Source organism: Balaenoptera musculus, chromosome 1 (assembly GCF_009873245.2).
Source record: "Balaenoptera musculus isolate JJ_BM4_2016_0621 chromosome 1, mBalMus1.pri.v3, whole genome shotgun sequence".
NCBI classification, from domain to species: domain Eukaryota; kingdom Metazoa; phylum Chordata; class Mammalia; order Artiodactyla; family Balaenopteridae; genus Balaenoptera; species Balaenoptera musculus.
The window spans coordinates 55,535,099-55,551,704 of record NC_045785.1 but is presented as its reverse complement, the minus strand read 5'-3'; the positions used below and the strand labels follow the sequence as shown (position 1 = coordinate 55,551,704).

At 39.6% G+C, this 16,606-nt stretch overlaps 1 protein-coding gene across 3 annotated transcripts in view; it reads right to left on the bottom strand.

The window, feature by feature from the left end:
• Positions 1 to 7,500: 7,500 nt before the first annotated feature.
• Positions 7,501 to 16,606, bottom strand: part of CACHD1 (cache domain containing 1) — a 210,724-nt gene continuing 201,618 nt past the window's right edge. For 2 of the 3 annotated variants that reach the window (XM_036828750.1, XM_036828760.1), the window contains one exon: positions 7,501 to 9,261. In XM_036828750.1, coding sequence (XP_036684645.1) covers positions 9,023 to 9,261 — 239 coding nt within the window. In that variant the 3' untranslated portion in view covers positions 7,501 to 9,022. Of the gene's footprint in view, positions 9,262 to 9,357; positions 9,446 to 16,606 lie in introns of all 3 variants that reach the window. The other variant, XR_005016827.1, reaches the window with a different exon arrangement.

The window sequence follows — 16,606 nt, the reverse complement described above, 5'->3', positions numbered from 1 at the left end:
GGGTGCAGAGTTTCCCTCTGTGGGGGTGAAAAAATGTTTTGGGACTAGATGGAAGTGATGATTGCATGACATTTTGAACGTACTAAATGCCACTGAATTGTATACTTCAAAATGGTTACTTTTATGGTACATGAAATTTAACTCAATAAAAGTAAAATTACTCAGACCTCCACGTAGAGAATGAAGTGGAGGGGGCAAGAATGGAGATGAGAGAATGGCAGGGAAGCTGCTGCAGGGGTCCAGGTGAGAAAGGATAGCAACTTGGAGCAGGGTGCTGGAATGGCCTGGGAAACATCCACATGGCTAGTCACAGGCAAATGGACAGGGGGTCAGGATTTCAGGAAGAGAGGGAACACCGAGGCTGGGGGCACAGACCTGGGAGGAGGGTGTGTCTACACCTTCTAGCTGAAGTCACAGCAAAGGATGAGCTCACTGGGGGAGGGGAGGCAGCAAGGAGAGAGCATGGAGGCCTGGGTGAGGTCTTGAGTAAATACTACGATTTTGAAATATTGGTCCAGACAGACAGAGGACCACCTAAGAGTAACCTGAGGGGAAAGCAAGGTTAAGGACGGTTTGTATTTGTAGGCTATGCGGCCACTGACTGGGGAAGGGGAACTGAGGATGTACATGTCTGATGCAACTGGTTGAAGAGCATAAGGGTTGGCTCTGGGAAGGAGCAGGAATATTTCTTCCTCTGAGAACCAATAAAGAGAATGAGGTCTGAAAGCCATTTTGATGTAAAGATGTAAGAGTTGTAGGGCTTCTATTGAAACCTGAGGGTAGAACATATGGCAGCTGCAGAGGGCTGTGGTAGGCCCAGGCGAAGGGCTGGAGACAGTGGAAACATTTTGGAGTGGGTTTTCAGGAGAGCACACTGCAGAGTAAACTGGGACTGGATAAAGGATTGCCAAGGAGCCCTGAAAGTCAAGAACATACCTTTGTCCGGGAGCCAAGCTTCTGTTACGTAATTTTTTTTTTTCCAAAAGCGCTAGGACCAAAGGAAGAGCTAAGGCAGTAATCCTGGTGGGTATAGTGTTACATAAAACACTTTAATCAAGCAGCACCCAGAAATAGAATGGGAAGAGTGTGAAAGAAATACAAGAAGTCCTATGAGAAAGATTTAAAAATCTTCCATATGTAAGCTCTTTCTTAAAGAAATGCTATTTAAAACCATATTGCATATTAGATAAGTAACTGTACATATAAATTAGCCAACAGGAATTATTTTTGCTTTTAGATATGTACTGATGTCAAAAATTATTATTATAATATATAGGTAGCCTTTTATAGGCCGATATATTGATGCTAAATGAAATAAGTCAGACAGAGAAAGACAGATGCAGCATGGTATCACTTACATGTGATATAGTTTTTAAAAAGTTCAACACATAGAAATAGAGAGTAGAAAAATGGTTGCCGTGGGCCGGAGATGGGTAAAAGGATACAAACTTTCAGCTGTAAGGTGAATAATGTCTGAGGATCTAATGGATAATATGGTGACTATACTTGACCACAACAACTGAAATTTACTAAGAGAGTAGAATTTAGATGTTCTCACCTTCACCCCCCACCTCCCCCAAAAGACAAACATGTGAGATGTTGGATGTTAGCTAAGGGGAAATCCTTTCACAATGAATACATGTATCAAATCACCACGATGTTCCCTTTGAATATCTTACAATTTTATATATCAATTATACCTCAGTGAAGCAGAAAACAATAAAATAAAAACCACATACACACACACAAAGCATGAACAAAGACATACATTACATCAAGAAAGTCAGGTGTTTGGCCAGTAGACCAGTTGGCTGGAACACAGCAGAGGTACACAAGGGGTAAGCAGGATGAAGTTCTGAACTTAAGCAGGATATAAACTGTGGAGCATGCCACTAAGAGGATTAGGTAGAGAGGTAAGGCTGAAAGCTCTTATATGGTGTTGACTGATCAGAGCTAAATCATATGAAATGAGTTAGCACACGAGAACACCTTACCACAGTGCCTGTCACAGAGCAAATGCTCCATGTGAGTCAGTCATCAGTAATTATTGGGTGGGAGTATGCAGGATGAACTTGACATCTCTAGCTATCTCACACCCAGCATACAGAACATTCCTTACTCCTTCTGAAACTGTTCCTGCTCTCTAGTACAGAAAGTGATGCCACCTTTGGTGTAATTGTCCAAGTCAGGAACCCCTGTCTTATTACTCTCCATAACCAAGCAAGCCCACCCCCCGCCATTTCTGCTTCCAAAACTTATTTTCCACCACTTTGTTTTCCTCCATCCTTACTGCTATCATCCTGCATTTCTCATCTACACTTCTGCAATGATTTCCTTTCCATATCTCCATTTTTGCTACCTACCCCACGATAATTTTCAACTCAAAATGGTCTTTCGTAAATATAGACTAGATAGCCTCACCCTCTCCTTAAAAGATCCTACTGGCTTCCCACTTATCTCACTATTTTTCTTCCATGGCCTGCAGGACCCCGTTTTCCTACCTCTTCATTCTCATCACATTCCACTTTCCCTTTGCTAGCCAATGCTCTAGATGCCATCCTCTTTCTTATCTTAAGTCCACTGCATGTTCTATTCCCTCAGCAGGAAATGTCAGCCTACCACTGTCCCCCTGCCCTGCTGTCTGGCTCTTTCCCATTCTTCAGTAGCAGCTTCAACATCACTCTCTTAAAGGCTCTCCTTGAGCATCTAATCTAAAGTAGGTTTTCTCCCTGCCCACACTCTCCCCCATGGGTTACTTTGTCCACCACCCTTCCTTTGCCTTTAGAGCAAATAGCCATATTTGAAATTATACTTATATTTTTGTATTTGCTTGTTTAATGCCGATATTGGATGCTTTCAGGTGCAGGTATTAAAGTCAACTCAAATGGTCTTACACAAAGAAGGATCCAGAGGGAGGGTGGGATTCAGATTAGGTCACATCTTCCCTTGTGCTGGAGGAATGACTTATGTTGGTTGCCTTAAGTCTAAGCTTATGACTAAATACGTAGGATGAGTTTATTATGATTGCAGTGGGATTAACAGGAAATCCAATGCTATGATTTAGGTCAGTTCTTGGAGTCACATTCACTGCTTCATAATGGAGGAAGAGTGGGATAAACACCGGAGCCAGCTCCATTGTCCACTGACATCTCCACATGCAGTATGAGAAGGGATCGCTCTGTTTAATTCCTTCCTGTACATTCGCTCCTAGGGCAGTGCCGGATGTGTGGTAGGAGCCCAGGGAATACTTGTTGAATGAATGAAAAATTGGAGAAGAGAGTCTAGGAGCCAGTTTAGAGGCTACTGATTCAGTGGAGATATATAGATGGCTTACAAATCAGTCACACAAAAAAAGAAAGGGATGGATGAAGGTGAGTGATATTGTTTGCTCAAAGACTTTGGACTTGGCGATTGACCAGATGTGAAATGAGAGGGAGATGAGGAAGTCCAAGACAGTTCTGAGCTTGGAATCAGAGTCCCAGGCCCCCTTGCTTTCACCTCAATGCTCTACCTTCCCAAGAAGTACTGAAAAGGGGGCTGACAGAACTTTAAGGCACATTCTCAAATGGGGTAGATACTGCCCATGAAGTGGTGAAAACTGATTCTCGGGGGAGGAAAAGAAATCAGATATTACAATAGTTTGTAGCTCTCCAAAGCCATGACAAATCTTACCCTCTAGTGTTTAATTTCTCTTGTTAGGGTGAATTTTAATTAAATCAAAATTTTCTTTTTAGGAGGGGGAAAATAATGAATTTTTAAAAAGTTAAGAAACACTGAATTAAGGGATAAAGAGGCTTAATGAGCAGTTTAGGACTGAAGAGGGAGGTTGGAGGAAAACCAGGAAAATCTCAGATGTCTATATATCTACACATTTTGATATACACCCACCTTGGCTATTAAACAAAGCATCTTATACAGTTATAAGTAACAGTCACAGAAACATGTCTTTCAACTTTCTTACTGAAAAACTCAAAAAAATTCTGAATATGGCATTGGATTTCAGCCAGGAAAATTACCACTCCTTTGTTCACAGAGGACACAGATGCCTCTAGGATGCTGTGTTTGATTATTCTAGCAGATATACATTCTAAAAAATGTAATCACTACAGCAGGCCATTGCCACAGAGAAATGAGCTTAAGTGACCTTCCAGGACTTCTTTCCACATACCAGTCACTCTAACAGGCAAAATAAGCCTGTCTGAGTAAACTGGACAAAGTCTTTCAAATAAAAATATTAATGAAGTTTAGTTGAACATTCAAATTCAATCAGGAAGTAGAGGAAGAAAAACTACCACAATTTTCCAAAATTTCTAAAATAAATGTATCCAAAAAGCAGATGAATGTCTGCCACAAGAACTAGTGTGAGTCTGAACCCTGTTTTGTTGGGGCCACAAATAGGAAATTTCCTTGTCTAGCTGTATAAAGTGACCTGGAACACCCATAGCTCTTGGTACTTGTCCGCACTAATAAGCAAGGTTGGCTACAGGTGGTAAGAGGCCTTAGTGAGTGAAAGGCCTTGATGGGACCCCCCTCCAGGATGTCAGAAGAGACTTGTTTAACAAGCAATGTAACAACACATAGAATGGGAGAAAATATTTGCAAATGAAGCAACCAACAAGGAATTGGGCTTCAAAATATACAAATGGTTCATGCAGCTCAATATCAAAAAAACAAACAACCCAATCAAAAAATGGGCGGAAGATCTAAATAGACATTTTTCCAAAGAAGACATACAGATAGGGACTTCCCTTGTGGTCCAGTGGTTAAGATTCCGTGCTTCCACTGCAGGGGGCACAGCTTTGATCCCTGGCTGGGGAACTAAGATCCCACATGCCGTGTGGAGTGGCTAAAATAAATAAATAAAAATCTTAAAAAAAAAAAAAAGACATACAGATGGCCAAGAGGCACATGAAAAGATGCTCAACATCACTAATTATTAGAGAAATACGAATCAAAACTACAATGAGGTATCACCTCACACCGGTCAGAATGGCCATCATCAAAAAATCTACAAACAATAAATGCTGGAGAGGGTGTGGAGAAAAGGGAACCCTCTTGCACTGTTGGTGGGAATGTAAATTGATACAGCCACTATGGAGAACAGTATGGGGGTTCCTTAAAAAACTAAAAATAGAACTACCATACCACCCAGCAATCCCTCTACTGGGCATATACCCAGAGAAAATCATAATTCAAAAAGAGTCATGTACCATAATGTTCATTGCAGCACTATTTACAATAGCCAGGACCTGGAAGCAACCTAAGTGTTCATCGACAGACAAATGGATAAAGAAGATGTGGCACATATATACAATGGAATATTACTCAGCCATAAAAAGAAACAAAATTGAGTTATTTGTAGTGAGGTGGATGGACCTAGAGTCTGTCAGACAGAGTGAAGTAAGTCAGAAAGAGAAAAACAAATACCGTATGCTAACACACATATATGAAATCTAAAAAAAAAAAAGGTTCTCATGAACCTAGGGGCAGGGCAAGAATAAAGACGCAGACGTAGAGAACGGACTTGAAGACACGAGGAGGGAGAAGGGTAAGCTGGGACTAAGTGAGAGAGTGGCATGGACATATAAACACTACCAAATGTAAAATAGATAGCTAGTGGGAAGCAGCTGCATAGCACAGGGAGATCAGCTCGGTGCTTTGTGACCACCTAGAGGGGTAGGATAGGGAGGGTGGGAGGGAGACGCAAGCTGTCTGATTCACTGTGTATAAAGCAGAAACTAACACACCATTGTAAAGCAATTAAGATGTTAAAAAAAAATAAAGATTAAAAAAATGCTAAAAATAAAGACACAATAGCTTTGATTTACCTAAAAAAAAAAAACACCAAAAAACTACAATGAGATAACACCTCACACTGGTCAGAATGGCCATCATCAAAAAACCTACAATAAATGCTGGAGAGGGTGTGGAGAAAAGGGAATCCTCTTGCACTGCTGGTGGGAATGTAAATTGGTATAGTCACTATGGAGAACAGTATGGAGGTTCCTTAAAAAACTAAAAGTAGAGTTACCATATGATCCAGCAATTCCACTCCTGGGCATATATCCGGAGAAAAACTTGGTTTGAAAGGATACATGCACCCCAATGTTCATTGCAGCACTATTTACAATAGCCAAGACATGGAAGCGACCTAAATGTCCATCGACGGAAGAATGAATAAAGAAGATGAGGTACATATACACAATGGAATATTACTCAGCCATAAAAAACAAAGAAATAATGCCATTTGCAGCAACATGGATGGACCTAGAGATTGTCATACTGAATGAAGTCAGACAGAGAAAGACAAATATCGTATGATATTGCCTATATGTGGAATCTAAAAAAAATGGTACAAATGAACCTATTTACAAAACAGAAATAGAGTCACAGATGTAGAAAACAAACTTATGGCTACCAAGGGGAAAAGGGGGAGGAGGGATAAATTGGGAGATTGGGATTGGCATATACACACTACTATATGTAAAATAGATAACTAATAAGAAATTACTGTATAGCACAGGGAACTCTACTCAATACTCTGTAGTGACCTATATGGGAATAGAATCTAAAAAAGTGTATATATGTATATTATAACTGATTCACTCTGCTGTACAGCAGAAACTCACACAAAATTGTAAATCAACTATACAGCAATAAAAATTACTTAAAAAAACAAAAGAAAACAAACAAGCAACGTAATCTGTGGGGCAAAAGGAGCCAATATTGATTGCCGTGATGAAAAGTTTCCAAAACCATATTTTTCCTTTTAAATAACAACAAGAACACAAACAAGAAATGTTTAAACAACATTATATGCAATGCTTGGGGAAGAAGACAAAAGGTAACTTAGCAGACCAAAACTTCAACCCAAACTGCACAAACCTGTATGTCATATTCTCCAGGAACTGCAAAACTTGGTTATGTTCTTATTCATGTATAAGTATTCAGTCACTTTCCCTGAAAGTTCAGGATGGGGAGAGATTCTTATCACAAAAGATACAAAATACATTTGTCTCATTGTCTTTGAGTAGGCTGTCCGTATTTTATTTTTTAAGCTCTAAGTTTTGTGACTCTTTTCTTGAAAACAACCAGGTTCCCCTCCATCAAGAGGCTAGTGTCATAACACAAAGCCTCTCAACTTGAGAAATGACCCCAGTGTTCCATGGAGAGGTTTAATATTCTGGGAAGACAGGAAAGTCATTCATTCCCTCCAGCAGTTAGAGAACAGCCAATTATTTATTATTAATGACACGAATTTAGATGCTCAGAAAGGGGGAGCTACGATCCACACATTTTATTTGCTTTTAATTTTATCCCATTAGAGTCTTAAATTTCTTTGCATAGTCAAGATGGTCAGGAAGCCCCTGAAGTTGACTGTGGCACTGAAAGGAGGCCTACTTTCAGTTTGGCAACTGATCTGCTAGGTTACAAAGTGAATGTAATTTGCCTTGAGGCACAAGAAGTGGTCCATAAACAAATCACTATAGCCACTAAGACTGTCCGTTCATACAGTTTATTTCACTAGACTGCAATTTTATACACAGTATGAAGAGGTTTCCTGATAGCACACATATAGTTTACTTTCTGTACTGCTGAAGAACCACTTTTATTTTTTTTTACATTATATCGTAATACCCTATCATTAAAACATTATTCAGTGAATTTTTTCCAACTACATATAAACGGAGATTTACCACACACACGGTGCAAGAATGTCTTTATAACATATTTGGATCACAAAATGTGAATCTAAAATACATCACTGTAATTAGAACACTACTTTAAAATTACAATGCCCCATGTTATATTAGCCAGATTTGATTAAACTCTGTATACATCACAAAGCAGTTTGGTGGGTATCTTCTTGGATGACTGGCAGCAGCTTTTAACTATGATTTCAAAAGAAATCTTTATTTAAGAATCAAAATTCTGAATTTGAAAAACTTCTTCCTTTATGCGTTCAACATTCTCAGAATCAAAATGGGACATTAAAAATTTTATAGTCTCTAAAACAAGGAGAATAAATCCAACCCTCCTTTAGCTGAAAGGCTGGGGGTGTAATATTAGGTTTTGTAGAAACCTAAGGAAAGCACTGTATGGGAAATGGAAATTAGTTAAAAAGAAACATAACATTTCTTTAAAAGCTTCCTGGATTCCTCTGCCCCTCCCCACCTCTGTCACCACCTCTGTCAAACACAGAAAAGAATACTGCATTGCAAATCAAGATCTATTTCCATGAAATGATGTTCTAAAGAAAACATATGTAAACAAGTCAGAGAGAAAGATTTCTTCATTTCCCCATTTTTGTGGAGTGAGGCAGTGGGATGGTATCAGTTAAATAAGATCTAGAACTCCTTAATCAAAGAACCGCTTCATTACACACAAAACAGCTAGGGATAATTGGTGAAAATTTCTCATGTGTTTCCTTTTCTTTCCCCCAAAGTTTGAGAATGTTTGAAAGTTCAATAAATAGTAGAAAAATAATCCTTTACTTAGAAATTTTGAGATGCATCATTTAGAGCTTAACATGAGTTCCATACAGCAACTGTGGTGTCTAGGTACCGCTAAGAAACCAGGTGAAATCTTCAAAGCACACATTTCTCTCTGCATGTGCCACGTTCCCAGTCTCCGCTGGAGCATATTTTTCTCTCTTCCAGTTAAGGAGAGCCGAATGTTTCGGGCTCCTCGGAACATTCCCCTGGCTCAGCTTAACCAAGGCTCCCAATGTTTCATTTGTAGGTTCCATCTCTGCTTAGAGGTTTGCTTGTGTTCATTCCGTTGGTATTACGGCAGGTTCATTAATCAGACTTATTTCCCGTCCATTTCACAACCAGCCTCGCATCTTCACAAATGTGATTTTTGTCGTTGTTTCTCTTGTTTTGAAATACGTTAACAGGCAGGAAAACGAGTTAAACGACTCTGGACAAAGCACAGACACAAGTGGATTTGATGCTGGCTCTTTCTCCCTCCAGAACATTCCATATCTCCCAGATCTCATCTTCTGATGGAGGTGAGGAGGTTAGCATTCCGCGTCGACAGTGTGTACGGTTACGGCCGCCTGCAGGTGGTGGCCGTGATGCAGCGTGGGGTGGTGTAGGCGGTAGTGGTGGAACTTGTGACTTAGGAGGGCAGCAGTCTGAGGTGGGGTGTCCAACTCCAAGTCTTCATCGTGGTTTCCCACGTCCACCCCGGCCGACAAGGGGTCGTTGGTGCACGGAGGGTTTTCGCTGTCTTCCTGTGGGCTCATGGTGCTGTAACCTAGAAGATGAACACAACAAACAGGCAGCTGAGGGCTTCCAGATGCAGGGAGGAGACGTCACTGCAGATTTCTGGGGCACTGGGAGGCGCTCCTACCTTTGTGTTACATAAGTGTCAATGTTTGCAGACTGTCAGCAGACCTCGAAGTGACTTATTTTTAAAGAGATCTTTCGTTAGCTCTTGCCTTAAAGCAATTACACAATAAATACATAATCATTTTAGACAATATGAACAAGAACCCTTTCCCCAAATGCCCAAACCAACAAAACCAAATCAAAAATCACCCCAATCCTTTCTGATCCATAGACCCCACAACTGACATTTGGGGAAATATCCTCCTACACTTTTCCCTGAGATAAGATTAAGGCTATTTTTTATTTTTGAGGGGAAAAAACAAACAGCTTCAAGACAAAGATCCTAACAGGACTCAGATCAGTTGGGGGCTGGTGGGGGAAGCTGAGCTTCAAAATGCCTGAATGTGAGGCCACAGTAAGAACAAAAACAGCTGCCACCATGGCAGCCCTGGTGTCATGTAATTCCTACACACCAACAAGGCACGTATTTTAACGTCCATTTTACAGGTGAGGGAAATGATGATCAGAGAGGTTAATGAACTTGCCTGAGTTCCAGTCCCTAACAAAACACTAACTCTGCATACATTCATAGCAACTAGCAAAAGAATCAGCTATTCTCTGTGTAAGCTGGTTCACTGTATTTAAAGATTAATCTCTTTTGGTATTCTAAGTAATACATGTTTCAAAAGAAAATGCCCTTGCTGATCAAAGGATTTCATTCCAAGAACCTTGGCATGTTTTTAAATATTGCAAAAAAAAAATCCCCTTTAAGAATTTTGAGAAGTGACAGCTCATTAATATTTCCGCTGCATCTACAGTTAGCATCAATCAGCACTCACCCGTGGGTAGCGCTAGTCACATCTGTGGCTGCAAAACTGACATGCTTGCATACTAACCAAGCAGGAATAGTTTGTGGTTGAAAATGTTATGCTTTGTGCAAAAATGAGAAAGGCAATTCTCAGTCCTCAATGAAATGTTGTTCAAACAACATAATTCTTTCAGTCCCACTCAACAAATATTTATCAGGCACCTACTATGTATAAGACACTGTGTTGGGCACTGCAGGAGACCCAGAGACGAAAACCTGATCCCTGCACAAGGAGCTGTTACGCTAGTGCTTGAGAAATAAAACAAGTACAAGCATAGCTCAGTTCAATTATTCATTTATTGAAGACCATCAGGAGGCTGAAAGGAGAGACTATGAAACACGAATAAGAGATGTCCCTTTTCCTTAAGGATTTCACCACTGAGTAAGAGACACATATTTACAAAATTAGGCTTATTCTAGTGCAGATAATGGTAAGTGCTATAATGGAGGTTTAATTGAAATCCAGCAGAGGGCTTAACTAATGCTGGCTGAAGGACTGGGAAAGCATCACAGGAGAACTCATACTTTAGTTGGGCTTAAACGGATGAGTAGGAGTTTGGTGAAGTGGCTAGGAGTAAAGGAACAGACGAGTATGGCCAAGAGGTGTAGAAACACAAGGCTATTCCTACACCACGTGGCTAGGATGAGTGCTAGCAGGTAGATGGAGGAGAGACTTTAACTTACAAGGTTTTGAGCAGACCAGAAAAATAGCACGATCATTTCTGTATTTTACAAAGAGAGTTCTGGAGTCCCTCCCATCAGGAAACTTACACAAGCCTCTTAGATAGCCTCATCCACCAGAGGGCAGACAGCAGAAGGAAGAAGAACTACAATCCTGCAGACTGTGAAACAAAAACCACATTCACAGAAAGACAGACAGGATAAAAAGGCAGAGGGCTATGTACCAGTTGAAGGAACAAGATAAAACCCCAGAAAAACAACTAAGTGAAGTGGAGATAGGCAACCTTCCAGAAAAAGAATTCAGAATAATGATAGTGAAGATGATCCAGGACCTCGGAAAAAGAATGGAGGCAAAGATTGAGAAGATGCAAGAAATGTTTAACAAAGACCTAGAAGAATTAAGGAACAAACAAACAGAGAAGAACAATACAATAACTGAAATGAAAACTACACTAGAAGGAATAAGTAGCAGAATAACTGAGGCAGAAGAACGGATAAGTAACCTGGAAGACAGAATGGTGGAATTCACTGCTGCAGAACAGAATAAAGAAAAAAGAATGAAAAGAAATGAAGACAGCCTAAGAGACCTCTGGGACAACATTCAACGCAACAACATTCGCATGATAGGGGTTCCAGAAGGAGAAGAGAGAGAGAAAGGACCTGAGAAAATATTTGGAGAGATTATAGTCGAAAACTTCCCTAACATGGGAAAGGAAATAGCCACCTAAGTCCAGGACGCGCAGAGAGTCCCATACAGGATGAACCCAAGGAGAAACACGCCGAGACACATAGTAATCAAAGTGGCAAAAATTAAAGACAAAGAAAAATTATTGAAAGCAGCAAGGGAAAAACGACAAATAACATACAAGGGAACTCCCATAAGGTTAACAGCTGATTTCTCAGCAGAAACTCTACAAGCCAGAAGGGAGTGGCATGATATACTTAAAGTGATGAAAGGGAAGAACCTACAACCAAGATTACTCTACCCGGCAAGGATCTCATTGAGATTCGATTGGAGAAATCAAAAGCTTTAGAGACAAGCAAAAGCTAAGAGAATTCAGCACCACCAAACCAGTTCTACAACAAATACTAAAGGAACTTCTCTAAGTGGGAAACACAAGAGAAGAAAAGGACCTACAAAAACAAACCCGAAACAATTAAGAAAGTGGTCATAGGAACATACATATCGATAATTACCTTAAACGTGAATGGATTAAATGCTCCAACCAAAAGACACAGGCTTGCTGAATGGATACAAAAGCAAGACCCATATATATGCCGTCTACAAGAGACCCACTTCAGACCTAGGGACACATAAAGACTGAAAGTGAAGGGATGGAAAAAGATATTGCATGCAAATGGAAATCAAAAGAAAGCTGGAGTAGCTATACTCATATCAGATAAGATAGACTTTAAAATAAAGAATGTTACAATAGACAAGGAAGGACACTACATAATGATCAAGGGATCAATCCAAGAAGAAGATATAACAATTATAAATATATATGCACCCAACATAGGAGCACCTCCATACATAAGGCAACTGCTAACAGCTATAAAAGAGGAAATCGACAGTAACACAATAATAGTGGGGGACTTTAACACCTCACTTACACCAATGGACAGATCATCCAAAATGAAAATAAATAAGGAAACAGAAGCTTTAAATGACACAATAGACCAGATAGATTTAATTGATATTTATAGGACATTCCATCCAAAAACAGCAGATTACACTTTCTTCTCAAGTGCGCACGGAACATTCTCCAGGATAGATCACATCTTGGGTCACAAATCAAGCCTCAGTAAATTTAAGAAAATTGAAATCATATCAAGCATCTTTTCTGACCACAACGCTATGAGATTAGAAATGAATTACAGGGAAAAAAATGTAAAAAACACAAACACATAAGGCTAAACAATACATTACTAAATAACCAAGAGATCACTGAAGAAATGAAAGAGGAAATCAAAAAATACCTAGAAACAAATGACAATGAAAACACGACGATACAAAACCTATGGGATGCAGCAAAAGCAGTTCTAACAGGGAAGTTTATAGCTATACAAGCCTACCTCAAGAAACAAGAAAAATCTCACGTAAACAATCTAACCTTACACCTAAAGGAACTAGAGAAAGAAGAACAAACAAAACCCAAAGAGAGCAGAAGGAAAGAAATAAAGATCAGAGCAGAAATAAATGAAATAGAAACAAAGAAAACAATAGCAAAGATCAATAAAATTAAAAGCTGGTTCTTTGAGAAGATAAACAAAATTGATAAGCCATTAGCCAGACTCATCAAGAAAAAGAGGGAGAGGACTCAAATCAATAAAATTAGAAATGAAAAAGGAGAAGTTACAACAGACACCGCAGAAATACAAAGAATTCTAAGAGACTACTATAAGCAACTCTATGCCAATAAAATGAACAACTTGGAAGAAATGGACAAATTCTTAGAAAGGTATAATCTTCCAAGACTGAACCAGGAAGAAATAGAAAATATGAACAGACCAATCACAAGGAATGAAATTGAAACTGTGATTAAAAATCTTCCAACAAACAAAAGTCCATGACCAGATGGCTTCACAGGTGAATTCTATCAAACATTTAGAGAAGAGCTAACACCCATCCTTCTCAAACTCTTCCAAAAAATTGCAGAGGAAGGGACACTCCCAAACTCATTCTATGAGGCCACCATCACCCTGTTACCAAAACCAGACAAAGATACTACATAAAAAGAAAATTACAGACCAATATCACTGATGAATAGAGATGCAAAAATCCTCAACAAAATACTAGCAAACAGAATCCAACAACACATTAAAAGGATCATACACCACGATCAAGTGGGATTTATCCCAGGGATGCAAGGATTCTTCAATATACGCAAATCAATCAATGTGATACACCATATTAACAAACTGAAGAATAAAAACCATATGGTCATCTCAATAGATGCAGAAAAAGCTTTTGACAAAATTCAACACCCATTTATGATAAAAACTCTCCAGACAGTGGGCATAGAGGGAACCTACCTCAACATAATAAAGGCCATATATGACAAACCCACAGCAAACATCATTCTCAACGGTGAAAACCTGAAAGCATTTCCTCTAAGATCAGGAACGAGACAAGGATGTCCACTCTCACCACTATTGTTCAACATAGTTTTGGAAGTCCTAGCCAAGGCAATCAGAGAAGAAAAAGAAATAAAAGGAATACAAATTGGAAAAGAAGAAGTAAAGCTGTCATTGTTTGCAGATGACATGATACTATACATAGAGAATCCTAAAAACGCCACCAGAAAACTACTGGAGCTAATCAATGAATTTGGTAAAGTTGCAGGATACAAAATGAATGCACAGAAATCTCTTGCATTCCTATACACTAATGATGAAAAATCTGAAAGAGAAATTAAGGAACACTCCCATTTACCATTGCAACAAAAAGAATAAAATACCTAGGAATAAACCTACCTAGGGAGACAAAAGACCTGTATGCAGAAAACTATAAGACACTGATGAAAGAAATTAAAGATGATACCAACAGATGGAGAGATATACCATGTTCTTGGATTGGAAGAATCAATATTGTGAAAATGACTATACTACCCAAAGCAATCTACAGATTCAATGCAATCTCTATCAAATTACCAATGGCACTTTTATGGAACTAGAACAAATAATCTTAAAATTTGTATGGAGACAGAAAAGACCCCTAATAGCCAAAGCAGTCTTGAGGGAAAAAAACGGAGCTGGAGGAATCAGACTCCCTGACTTCGGACTATACTACAAAGCTACAGTAATCAAGACAATATGGTACTGGCACAAAAACAGAAACATAGATCAATGGAACAAGATAGAAAGCCCAGAGATAAACCCACGCACCTATGGTCAACTAATCTATGACAAAGGAGGCAAAGATATACAATGGAGAAAAGACAGTCTCTTCAATAAGTGGTGCTGGGAAAACTGGACAGCTACATGTAAAAGAATGAAATTAGAACACTCCCTAACACCATACACAAAAATAAACTCAAAATGGATTTGAGACCTAAATGTAAGACTGGACACTATAAAACTCTTAGAGGAAAACATAGAAGAACACTCTTTGACATAAATCACAGCAAGATCTTTTTTGATCCACCTCCTAGAGAAATGGAAATAAAAAGAAAAATAAACAAATGGGACCTAATGAAACTTCAAAGCTTTTGCACAGCAAAGGAAACCATAAACAAGACGAAAAGACAACCCTCAGAATGGGAGAAAATATTTGCTAATGAATCAATGGACAAAGGATTAATCTCCAAACAGCTCATGCAGCTCAATATTAAAGAAACAAACAACCCAATCCAAAAATGGGCTGAAGACCTAAATAGACATTTCTCCAAAGAAGACATACAGATGGCCAAGAAGCACATGAAAAGCTGCTCAACATCACTAATTATTAGAGAAATGCAAATCAAAACTACAATGAGGTATCACCTCACACCAGTTAGAATGGGCATCATCAGAAAATCTACAAACAACAAATGCTGGAGAGGGTGTGGAGAAAAGGGAACCCTCTTGCACTGTTGGTGGGAATGTAAATTGATACAGCCACTATGGAGAACAGTATGGGGGTTCCTTAAAAAACTAAAAATAAAATTACCATATGATCCAGCAATCCCACTACTGGACATATACCCAGAGAAAACCATAATTCAAAAAGACACATGCACCGCAGTGTTCATTGCAGCACTATTTGCAATAGCCAGGTCATGGAAGCAACCTAAATGTCCATTGAGAGACGAATGGATAAATAAGTTGTGGTACACATATACAATGGAATATTACTCAGCCATAAAAAGGAAAGAAATTGAGTCATTTGTTGAGACGTGGATGGATCTAGAGACTGTCATACAGAGTGAAGTAAGTCAGAAAGAGTAAAACAAATATCGTATATTAACGCATGTATGTGGAACCCAGAAAAATGGTACAGATGAACCGGTTTGCAGGGCAGAAATTGAGACACAGATGTAGAGAACAAACGTATGGACACCAAGGGGGGAAAACCGCCATGGGGTGGGGATGGTGGTGTGCTGAATTGGGTGATTGGGATTGACATGTATACACTGATGTGTATAAAATTGATGACTAATAAGAACCTGCTGTAAAAAAAAAAAAAAAAAAAAGAGAGTTCTGGGACTTCCCTGGTGGCGCAGTGGTTAAGAATCCGCCTGCCAATGCAGGGAACGTGGGCTCGATCCCTGGTCCGGGAAGATCCCACATGTCGTGGAGCAACTGAGCCTGTGCGCCACAACTACTGAGCCTGCGCTCTAGAGCCAGCGAGCCACAAATACTGAAGCCCGCGTCCTGCAACTACTGAAGCCCACGTGCCTAGAGCCCGTGCTCCACCACAAGAGAAGCCACTGCAATGAGAAGCCCGCGCACCGCAATGAACAGTAGCCCCCGCTCGCCACAACTAGAGAAAGCCTGCGCACAATGAAGACCCAACGCAGCCAAAAATAAATAAATAAATTTATATATAAAAAAAGAGAGAGTTCTGGTGGCAGTTTGGAGGCTGAATAAAAAGGAAAGAGAGGGAGGCAGTTAGGAGGTTATTGCAACAGCCCAGCTGAGAGTTGTTGAATTAAAACTATGGGATTGGACAGACAGCTCTGGGGTGGAGACAGTAGTAGTTCATCAGCAATTTGATGTGGGGGGCTGGGGGGTGAGGGGT